Source organism: Mesoplodon densirostris, chromosome 13 (genome assembly GCF_025265405.1).
Source record: "Mesoplodon densirostris isolate mMesDen1 chromosome 13, mMesDen1 primary haplotype, whole genome shotgun sequence".
Taxonomy (NCBI): Eukaryota; Metazoa; Chordata; class Mammalia; order Artiodactyla; family Ziphiidae; genus Mesoplodon; species Mesoplodon densirostris.
In genome coordinates this window covers 55113072-55125259 of record NC_082673.1, presented here as the reverse complement: position 1 = coordinate 55125259, position 12188 = coordinate 55113072, and the positions used below count along the sequence as shown (strand labels likewise).

General features: G+C 37.9%; 1 protein-coding gene across 3 annotated transcripts in view; it reads right to left on the bottom strand.

The window, feature by feature from the left end:
• The window catches only part of CPQ (carboxypeptidase Q), a 520356-nt gene that overhangs the window by 135747 nt on the left and 372421 nt on the right, over positions 1-12188 (bottom strand). For all 3 annotated transcript variants that reach the window (XM_060115780.1, XM_060115781.1, XM_060115782.1), the window contains exon 6: positions 9497-9588. In XM_060115780.1, coding sequence (XP_059971763.1) covers positions 9497-9588 — 92 coding nt within the window. The remainder of the gene's footprint in view (positions 1-9496; positions 9589-12188) is intronic.

Genomic DNA, 12188 nt, shown 5'->3' with positions numbered 1-12188 from the left:
ACATAAGGTTAACAGCTGATCTTTCAGCAGAAACTCTGCAAGCCAGAAGGGAGTGGCAAGACATATCTAAAGTGATGAAAGGGAAAAACCTAGAACCAAAATTACCCTAGCCAGCAAGGACCTCATTCAGATTCAACAGAGAAATTAAAACCTTTACGGATAAGTAAAAGTTAAGAGAATTCAGCACCACCAAACCAGCTCTACAACAAACGCTAAAGGAACTTCTCTAGGAAGGAAACACAAGAGCAGGAAAAGACCCACAAAAACAAACCCAAAATAATTAAGATAATGGTAATAGGAACATATGTATTGATAATTACTCAAAATGTAAATGGATTAAATACACCAATCAAAAGACACAGACTGGCTGAATGGATACAAAAATAAGACCCATATATATGCTGTCTACAAGAGACCCACTTCAGACCTAGGGACACATACAAATTGAAAGTGAGGGGATGGAAAAAGATGTTCCATGCAAATGGAAATCAAAAGAAAGCTGGAGTAGCAATTTTCGTATCAGACAAAATAGACTTTAAAATAAAGACTATTACAAGAGACAAAGAGGGACATTACATAATGATCAAGGGATCAATCCAAGAAGAAGATATAAAAAATTGTAAATATTTATGCACCCAACATAGGAGCACCTCAGTAGATAAGGCAAAAGCTAACAGCCATAAAAGGGGAAATCAACAGTAACACAATAATAGTAGGGGACTTTAACACCCCATTTTCATCAATGGACAGATCATCTAAAATGAAAATAAATAAGGAAACACAAGCTTTAAATGATACATTAAACAAGACGGACTTCATTGATATTTATAGGACATTCCATCCAAAACCAACAGAATACACTTTTCACAAGTGCTCATGGAAGATTCTGCAAATAGATCATATACTGGGTCACAAATCAAGACTTGGTAAATTTAAGAGAATTGAAAATCATATCAAGCATCTTTTCTGACCACAACATTATGAGACTAGATATCAATTACAGGAAAAAACTTAAAATATATGAACACATGGAGGCTAAACAATATGCTACTAAATAACCAAGAGATTACTGGAGAAATCAAAAGGGAAATAAAAAATATCTAGAAACAAATGACAATGAAAACGCAACGTTGCAAAAGCTATGGGATGCAGCAAAAGCAGTTCTCAGAGGGAAGTTTATAGCAATACAATCCCACCTTAAGAAACAAGAAACATCTCAAATAAACAACCTAACTGTACATCTAAAGCAATTAGAGAAAGATAAAAAAAAAAACTAAAGTTAGCAGAAGGAATGAAATCATAAAGATCAGATCAGAAATAAATGAAAAAGAAATGAAGGAAACAACAGCAAAGATCAAAAAAACTAAAAACTGGTTCTTTGAGAAGATAAAAAAAAATTGATAAATCATTAGCCAGACTCATCAAGAAAAAAAGAGAGAAGATTCAAATCAACAGAATTAGAAATGGAAAAGGAGAAGTAACAACTGACACTGCAGAAATACAAAGGATCATGAGAGATTACTACAAGCAAGTATATGCCAATAAAAGGGACAACCTGGAAAACATGGACACATTTTTAGAAAAGCACAACCTTCTGATACTGAAACAGGAAGAAATAAAACATATAAACAGACCAATCACAAGAACTGATATTGAGACTGTGATTAAAAATCTTCCAAAAAACAAAGCCCAGGACCAGATGGCTTCACAGGAGAATTCTATCAAACATTTAGAGAAGAGCTAACACCCATCCTTCTCAAACTCTTCCAAAATATAGTAGAGGGAGTAACACTCCCAAACTCATTCTACGAGGCCACCATCATCCGGATACCAAAACCAGACAAAGACGTCAGAAGCAAAGAAAACTACAGGGCAATAACACTGATGAACATAGATGCAAAAATCCTCAAGAAAATACTAGCAAACAGAATCCAACAGCACATTAAAAGGATTATGCACCAAGATAAAGTGGGGTTTATCCCAGGAATGCAAGGATACTTCAATATATGCAAATCAATCAATGTGATATACCATATTAACAAATTGAAGGAAAAAAACCATATGATAATCTCAAAAGATGCTGAAAAAGCTTTCAACAAAATTCAACAGCCATTTATGATTAAAACCCTCCAGAAAGTAGGCCTAGAGGGAACTTACCTCAACATAATAAAGGCCATATATGACAAACCCACAGCCAACATCATTCTCAATGGTGAAAAACTGAAATAATTTCCACTAAGATCAGGAACAAGACAAGGTTGCCCACTCTCACCAGTATTATTCAACATAGTTTTGGAAGTTTCAGCCACAGCAATCAGAGAAGCAAAAGAAATAAAAGGAATCCAGATCAGAAAAGAAGTAAAGCTGTCAGTGTTTGCAGATGACATGATACTATACACTGAGAATCCTAAAGACTCTACCAGAAAACTACTAGAGCTAATCAATGAATTTGGTAAAGTAGCAGGATACAAAATTAACACACAGAAATTTCTTGCATTCCTGTCCACTAATGATGAAAAATCTGGAAGAGAAATTAAGGAAATGCTCCCATTTACCATTGCAACAAGAAGAATAAAATACCTAGGAATAAACCTACCGAAGGAGAAAAAAGACCTATATGCAGAAAACTATAAGACACTGATGAAAGAAATTAGAGATGATACAAACAGAGGGAGGGATACACCACGTTCTTGGATTGGAAGAATCAACATTGTGAAAATGACTATACTACCCAAAGCAATCTACAGGTTCAATGCAATCCGTATCAAACTACCACTGGCATTTTTCACAGAACTAGAACAAAAAATTTTACAATTTGTATGGAAACACAAAAGACCCTGAATGGCCAGAGCAATCTTTTAAATTAATTAATTAATTAATTATTCTTTGGCTATATTGGTTCTTTGTTGCTGCGCATGGGACTCCTCTAATTGCAGTGAGCGGGGCTACTCTTCGTTGCAGTGTGCGGGCTCCTCATTGTGGTGGCTTCTCTTGTTGTGGAGCACAGGCTCTAGGGGGGCAGCCTATAGTAATTGTGGCACTCAGGCTCAGTGGTTGTGGCTGGCTGGCTCTAGAGCACAGGCTCAGTAGTTGTGGCACCTGGGCTTAGCTGTTCTATGGCATGTGGGATCTTCCTGGACTAGGGCTCAAACACGTGCCCCCTGTATTGGCAGGTGGATTCTTAACCACTGCACCACCAGGGCAGCCCCAGCCAAAGCAACATTGAGGAAGAAAAACGGAGCTGGAGGAATCAGGCTCCTGGACTTCAGACTATACTACAAAGCTACAGTAATGAAGACAGTATGATACTGGCACAAAAACAGAAATATAGATCAATGGAACAGGATAGAAAGTCCAGAAGTAAACCCACGCACATATGGTCACCTTATTTTTGATAAAGGAGGCAAGAATATACAATGGAAAAAAGACAGCTTCTTCAATAAGTGGTGCTGGGATAACTGGACTGCTACATGTAAAAGAATGAAATCAGAACACTCCCTAACACCGTATACAACAGTATAGGGTGGACTAAAGACCTAAGTGTAAGGCCAGACACTATAAAACTCCTAGAGGAAAACTCAGGCAGAACACTCTATGACATAAATCACAGCAAGATCCTTTTTGACCCAGCTCCTAGAGAAACGGAAATGAAAACAAAAATAAACACATGGGACCTATTGAAACTTAAAAGCTTTTGCACAGCAAAAGAAACCATAAACAAGACGAGAAGACAACCATCAGAATGGGAGAAATATTTGCAAACGAAGCAACTGACAAAGGATTAATCTCCAAAATATACAATCAGCTCATGCAGCTCAATATCAAAAAAAAAACCCAGTCCAATAATGGGCAGAAGAGCTAAATAGACATTTCTCCAAAGAAGATATACAGATTGCCAACAAACACATGAAAGGATTCTCAACATCCTTAATCATTAGAGAAATGCAAATCAAAACTACAATGAGGTATCACCTCACACCCGTCAGAATGGCTATCATCAGAAAATCTACAAACAACAAATGCTGGAGAGGGTGCTAAGAAAAGGGAACTCTCTTGCCCTGTTGGTGGCAATGTAAATTGATACAGCTACTATGGAGAACAGTATGGAGGTTCCTTAAAAACTAAAAATAGAACTACCCTATGACCCAGCAATCCCACTACTGGGCATATATTCTGAGAAAACCATAATTCAAAGAAACATGTACCACGATGTTCATTGCAGTTCTATTTACAATAGTCAGGACATGGAAGCAACCTAAGTGTCCATCGACAGATGAATGGATAAAGAAGATGTGGAACATATTTACAATGGAATATTACTCAGCCATAAAAAGAAATGAAACCAAACTATTTGTAGTGAGTTCGATGGACCTAGAGTCTGTCATACAGAGTGAAGTAAGTCCAAAAGAGAAAAACAAATATCGTATGCTAACACATATATAGGGAATCTAAAAAAAAAAAAGTTTCTCATGAACCTAGGGGCAGGACAGGAATAAAGACGCAGATGTAGGGAATAGAATTGAGGACACAGGGAGGGGGAAGGGTAAGCTGGAACGAAGTGAGAGAGCGGCATGGACACATATACACTACCAAATGTAAAATAGATAGCTAGTGGGAAGCAGTCACATAGCACAGGGAGATGAGCTGGATGCTTTGTGACCACCTAGAGGGGTGGATAGGGAGGGTGGCAGGGAGACACAAGAGGGAGGGGATATGGGGATATATGTATACATATAGCTCATTCACTTTGTTATACAGCAGAAACTAACACAACATTGTAAAGCAATTATACTCCAATAAAGATGTTAAAAATTTTTTTAAAAAACTCCTCTGCAACAGAAAGAGACAAACTGCTATTACCGCAACAGCATGGAAGAATCACAAAACCATACTTGTTTACGTATTGCAGGAAGCCTAGGAGTATATACTGTATCATTGAAATTCAAGAACAGGCATAACCAATCTGTGGTTATAAAAAGCAGTATAATAGTTATCTTTAGTTATCTTTGGTGGAGTCAGAGGTTGATCTGAAAGGGAAATTTCCTAGGATAACAGGAACACTCTGTATCTTGATCTGGGCGATGGTTACACAGGGGTATACATTTGCCAAATATATTGCACTGTATACTTAAGATCTGTGCATTTTATCACTCTATGCTACTTATACCTCAATAAAACACTGTTAGCATGAAAAGTGTGTTACTTATAAACAAATCAATAAACATAAAGCACAAACAATATGCATATAAATAATTCTCAACTTCATGTGCTAATGTGAAGATACAGTGGAAAGAACTTGAACACTAGGAGAAAAGTTTACAGTTTATCAAAATATGCAAAGTAGCATTTTTTTAAAAATAAGAGAATAATATGTACACATCCTTTATAGGACTTTATGCTATGAATTGTTACGGGCACGCTGTATGGACACCAGGCATGATTGCTATTCTAGTTGACTCCAAAATATATTTCCATACAATAATTTATTTATAACTTTGTATGACCTAAATGATAAGTTTATAAATTTTGTTTGGAGCCAATTATATAAGTATTTTGCAGGAAAATTCTATTGTTATCAATAATATAAATGTACATGTATATTACACATGTAAAGTGAAAAACTCAGTACTTCCTGTTAGAATTATTTTACTTAGTAATGCCTGCCAAAATGCACATAGACCTTTTTGAGCCGAAGTTTGTTTCCTTGGAAAGTGTGTTTTAGATATCACAATAAAGTTCTACTTTAGTTTCAAAATTTATACACAAACCACAAATAGTCTCACATATTTCAGAACAATTTAGTAAGGCTAGCAATTATTATAATAATTCAAGTAATACTTCATAAGCATAACTATGACATAAAGGCAGCTATTAATCTGATTACAATTTTGAAAACTAGCTAGGCAATAAGTTTTAGCGTATGATTTTTTTATGTTTTATTTATTTACTTTTTCTTATTAGTCAAGCATTTTATACACATCAGTGTATATATGTCAATCCCAATCTCCCAATTCATCACACCCCCACCCCCACCCCCCCTCCGCTTTCCCCCCTTGGTGTCCATACGTTTGTTCTCTACATCTATGTCTCAATTTCTGCTCTGCAAACTGGATCATCTGTACCATTTTCTAGATTCCACATATATGCATTAATATACGATATTTGTTTTTCTCTTTATGACTTACTTCACTCTGTATGGCAGTCTCTAGATGCATCCACAGCTCTACAAATGACCCAATTTCGTTCCTTTTTATGGCAGAGTAATATTCCGTTGTATATATGTACCACATCTTCTTTATCCATTCGTCTGTTGAGGGGCATTTAGGTTGCTTCCATGACCTGGCTATTTTAGATAGTGCGCAATGAACATTAGGGTGCATGTGTCTTTTTGAATTATGGTTTTCTCTGGGTATATGCCTAGTAGTGGGACTGTTGGGTCATATGATAATTCTAGTTTTAGTTATTTAAGGAACCTCCATAGTGTTCTCCATAGTAGCTGTATCAATTTACATTGCCACCAACAGTGCAAGAGGGTTCCCTTTTCTCCACATCCGCTCCAGCATTTGTTGTTTGTAGATTTTCTGATGATGCCCATTCTAACTGGTGTGAGGTGATACCTCATTGTAGTTTTGATTTGCATTTCTCTGATAATTAGTGGTGTAGAGTGGCTTTTCATGTGCTTGTTGGCCATCTGTATGTCTTCTTTGGAGAAATGTCTATTTAGGTCTTCTGCCCATTTTTGGATTGGGTTGTTTGTTTCTTTAATATTGAGCTGCATGAGCTGTTTATATATTTTGGAGATTAATCCTTTGTCCGGTGATTCATTTGCAAATATTTTCTCCCATCCTGAGGGTTGTCTTTTCATCTTGTTTATGGTTTCCTTTGCTATGCAAAAGTTTTTAAGTTTCAATAGGTCCCATGTGTTTATTTTTGTTTTCATTTCCATTACTCTAGGAGGTGGATAAAAAAATAACTTGCTGTGATTTATGTCAAAGAGTGTTATGTTTTCCTCTAAGAGTTTTATAGTGCCTGGTCTTACATTTAGGTGTCTAATCCATTTTGAGTTTAACTTTGTGTATGGTGTTAGGGAGTGTTCTAATGTCATTCTTTTACATGTAGCTGTCCAGTTTTCCCAGCACCACTTATTGAAGAGACTGTCTTTTCTCCATTGTATATCCTTGCCTCCTTTGTCATAGATTAGTTGACCATAGGTGCGTGGGTTTATCTCTGGGCTTTCTATCTTGTTCCATTGATCTATGTTTCTGTTTTTGTGCCAGTACCATACTGTCTTGATTACTGTAGCTTTGCAGTATAGTCTGAAGTCAGGGAGTCTGATTCCTCCAGCTTTTTTTTCCCTCAAGACTGCTTTGGCTATTTGGGGTCTTTTGTGTCTCCATACGAATTTTAAGATTTTTTGTTCTAGTTCTGTAAAGAAATGCCATTGGTAATTTGATAGGGATTGCATTGAATCTGCAGATTGCTTTTGGTAGTAGAGTCATTTTCACAATATTGATTCTTCCAATCCAAGAACATTGTATATTCTCCATCTGTTGGTATCATCTTTAATTTCTTTCATCAGTGTCTTATAGTTTTCTGCATACAGGTCTTTTGTCTCCTGAGGTAGGTTTATTCCTAGGTATTTTATTCTTTTTGTTGCAATGGTAAATGGGAGTGTTTCTTTAATTTCTCTTTCAGATTATTCTTCATTAGTGTATAGGAATGCAAGAGATTTCTGTGCATTAATTTTGTATCCTGCAACTTCACCAAATTCATTGATTAGCTCTAGTAGTTTTCTGGTGGCATCTTTAGGATCTCTATGTAGAGTATCATATCATCTGCAAACATTGACAGTTTTACTTCTTTTGCAATATGTATTATTTTATTTCTTTTTCTTCTCTCATTGTTGTGGCTAGGACTTCCAAGACCATGTTGAATAATAGTAGTGAGAGTGCATATCCTTGTCTTGTTCCTGATCTTAGAGGAAATGCTTTCAGTTTTTCACCATTGAGAATGATGTTTGCTGTGGGTTTGTTGTATATGGCCTTTATTATGTTGAAGTAGGTTCCTCTATGTCCACTTTCTGGAGAGTTTTTATCATAAATGGCTGTTGAATTTTGTCAAAAGCTTTTTCTGCATCTACTGAGATGATCATATGGTTTTTATTCTTCAGTTTGTTAATATGGTGTATCACACTAATTGATTTGCATATATTGAACAATCCTTGCATCTCTGGGATAAATCCCAGTTGATCATGGGATTATATACATAACTTGCCTACTGTAAATAGTGTTGCTGTGAACATTGGGGTTCATGTATCTTTTCGAATTAGAGTTTTCATCTTTTCCAGATATATGCCTAGAAGTAGGATTGCTGAATCATATGGTAGCTCTATTTTTAGTTTTTTAAGGAACCTCCATACTGTTTTCCATAGTGGCTGCACCAATTTACATTCCCACTAACAGTGCACAAGGGTTCCCTTTTCTCCACACCATCTCCAGCATTTATTATCTGTAGACATTTTGATGATGGTCATTCTGACTAGTGTGAGGTGATACCTCATTGTGGTTTTGATTTGAATTTCTCTAATAATCAGAGATGTTGAGCATCTTTTCATGTGCCTGTTGGCCATCTGTATGTCTTCTTTGGAGAAATGTATTATTAGGTCTTCTGCCCATTTTTTGACATTGAATTGTATGAGTTGTTTGTGTATTTTGGCTATTAATCCTTTGTTGATTGTGTCATTTGCAAATATTTTCTCCCATTCCGTAGATTGCATTTTGTTTTGTTGGTGGTTTCCTTTGTTGTGCAAAAGCTTTCAAGTTTGATTGGATCTCACTTATTTATTTTTGCTTTTATTTCTTTTGCCTTGGGACTCCCTGTCCCCGTCTTAAACGTGGTCTTTTATTTCTATTTATGATCTTCCACTATCCCCTTCTTGCTTCAAGCTTCACTTTTGCCTTATATTGGTCACTGTCAAACCACACTGTCCTCCACATTCCCAGGTCTGAGACCTCTCTTTGCTGCTATTCCCATGGCCATTATCAATGCTCCTGGCTGACTCAAGGTCTCAGGATGTGGCTTTCAAATACCAGCGCTCCCAGGAGGATTTGGGACATTGGGGTATGGGGGTGGACTCAGTAGCAACAGGGAATGTTAACCTATTACATTTCTCTGGCATACATGAATATAGCAGAACTAGAGAGTTTAGGAAAATGGCCACATAGCAGGTGTAATTTTCCTAAGGCTACAGACTAATGTAGAAATAGAAAATCATTCAGCTCCATCCCAGCACCCTCAGCTCACCAGTGCATTCTCCTTTATGGAGCTGGATGAAGACTTCTGTAAGGGGTGTTTGCCAGGGCCAGCATACCGCAAAGTATTGCTGAGTCTTCAGGACAATAGAGGAAATTCTTAAACTAAAAGCATCAGTGCTTTTGCTGTATTTACACTGATATTACATGTGCAAATGCCCAGCAGTCCATGGCTGCTCTCTTACCTTGTGTAATTGGTAATACTGCAAGGCACCGATTCCACCTTGCTCCTCTGCAGTCCAGAGCACCAAACGCAGAGTCCTCTTTGGACGCAGCCCTGGGAAAAATAAGAAAATAAAACAAGTGATTCTTCAGTTGCCTTTGAATTTTTGAAAAATGGCAGGGCCTCTTATCTGCATTCTGGAGGCAGGAGGGAATCAGACGTGTGCACATTCATCTCTTGCTGGTGTGGCTGCCTGATTTAGGGTGTGGCTGACAAAACAAAGGAGTACCCTCAGGGCTGATCTCTAGGGCAGGTTAATGAAGAAAGGGGTTGTGATAAATGCGGTCTGCCAGCCAGGAATTGAGAGCCTCTATTCATATCCTTAACTGGACAACCTGCCCAGTAGTACCCAATGGATGGCCAAGTTCATTGGGATATTAGATTGCATCCAGAAGATGCAGTTAGGCTCTAGACAGATCATGAGGCCTTCCAATGATTAACTGAAACCCAATCATTTGCCTCTACTTTAAGACAAGGTGTGTCGGGAGTTGCTTCTTAGTCTAAATCCACAAGTATAGCTAGCTGCCCATTCTGTCCTTAGTAATGTAATGATTGTGAAGCAGATGCAATGTTTATGTTTACCCAGGGTCATGTTCCCCTCCTTCTTGGAAATATAAGGTCATTCACTTAAGGTCAATGAAAATGAATTGAATGAGAATGATATTTTATTCATCTCATTACCACACAAACAGCTTGGTGGCAATTTCATTGACTTGGGAAATACAAACTTGTATCCTGCAGTTATTAAAGCTACTAGCAGATCTGACGTATCTAGAACCATTTTTACCGAGTGACTGTATCCACTTCGAAAAGCTAACTACAATGGTCAAACAGTATGCTAAAAGTTCCACTTTTTGACCAAGAATTAAAACTCATTTCTGATTTGGACCTGATGATGTGGTTTCTGAGAAATAACAAAGGCAGAAACATGAGAAGCTGGGCTTAAATCTTATTAATAAGATCTGTCCTCTTGCCTCACTGCAGGGAAACCATAGGGAAGGACTTTGAATGGCTCCGAGATGGACACACCACAGACGTCGAGTATAACCAACTGCTGCCACCCAGGCACGTGGCCTTCTTCAAGGGAGGGGGCTGGTCGACTTCAGCCTGGATGATAAATGCTCCTGGGAAATGGAGCTCTGTCTTGCCTCCTCTGGACACCAACCAGTATTCTGCCTTCACAAGCCTAGTGCCAAGACATTGAAAAGGAGCTACGTTTCTCACTAAATTGAATATTGTGAAGCTACTTTACACTTGAGCATTTTAACGTAATTAAAAGAGCGCAGGTTTAGGAGGCAGGCTGACCTGAGTTCCAGTTAAAGCCTAGACAAGCAATGTCCACATCCAATTGTTCAGCAAATCCCATTGGTGTTTTCTTCTAAGTCCATCTAGAATCCGACTTTTCACCTCTGCTACCACGCTGGTCCAAGCCCCACCTTCTTTTGCCTGGACTGGTGCAAAACAGTCCTCCTAACTGGTCTCCCTGCCTCAGCCTGTGCCCCTCTGAAGCGGATGGTGTGCACTGCAGTCAGCAAGACTCTTGTAAAGCTTATACCAGAGCATGTCATTTCTCTGTTCAAAACCTTCAAGAGCCATACTGTAAGCTTCTCAAAGGCAGGTATTTAAGCTTTGTGATTCAATGTGATGCCCCCAGTGCCCAGAGAGTTTGGCACATATTAGGTGCCCAAAAAATAGGTCTTGAATGAATACATTAATCCAAAGTGTGGTGCCTCACTAGTAAAATTCAAAGCCCTCTACCACTGTCCCAACCTCATTTCCTAAAACTTTCCTGCTAGCACATTTCCAGGCAAAATGTTGTAGTTGAAAAAGGCAGACAGATCTGGTGAGCCCTGCTACTAATATGCACTAGCTGTGTAACCACTGGGAAATAGATCTACCTGAACTTCAGCTTCCTTATCTAAAGAGTGGAGGGAATATTACATGCTCATAACGTAACAACTTCCCCGGGTGGTTGTGAGGATGAAATGAGGTGTGATGAAGACAATCTGTGTCTCCCATGCAACAGACATTCAATGAATGAATTATAAAACTACATAATGGAGAGCCAGGCACAGAGCACACACTTCTACCCATAGAGAGAAGGGGCATCTAAATACTCAGGACAATCCTCCAAAGTCATTTGAGCCCCTGCTAAAGAAGAATCGTGAAGTACCCACTGCCAGCTGCACAGAGTCAAACCACCAACTCACATTCATAGCACAAACTTAAACTGCTGTTGGATTAAGAAATATGATCAGCCTATGTCTAAAGACCATAGTCACTGGCTCCTCTAACAGAAATGTGCTTAGTGTCAATTTAAATCAAATGACATTTTGCTTGCAACATAGAAAAAAAAATAAAACGAGATAAAGTTCTGCAAATGAAAATTCTAAACATGTTTTTAGATCCATAAAGAAGGGGGAAAAGCTTTCTGTTTACATATCTCCTCATTTACCAGCAAAACAGTACCAAGTTATTAAAATGATGGAATTCTCTAAATAAGGATCAAGGGACAGTTAGCACAAGTTAGAGAAAAATCAATTTTTAAAAGCAAATGCCCTGAATATCCCCATAGATTTGGTGTTCTACTTGCAAATCATTACTGTACAGGATTAGTCTCCTTCACATTTCAATCAGCCAGATAACCAATGATG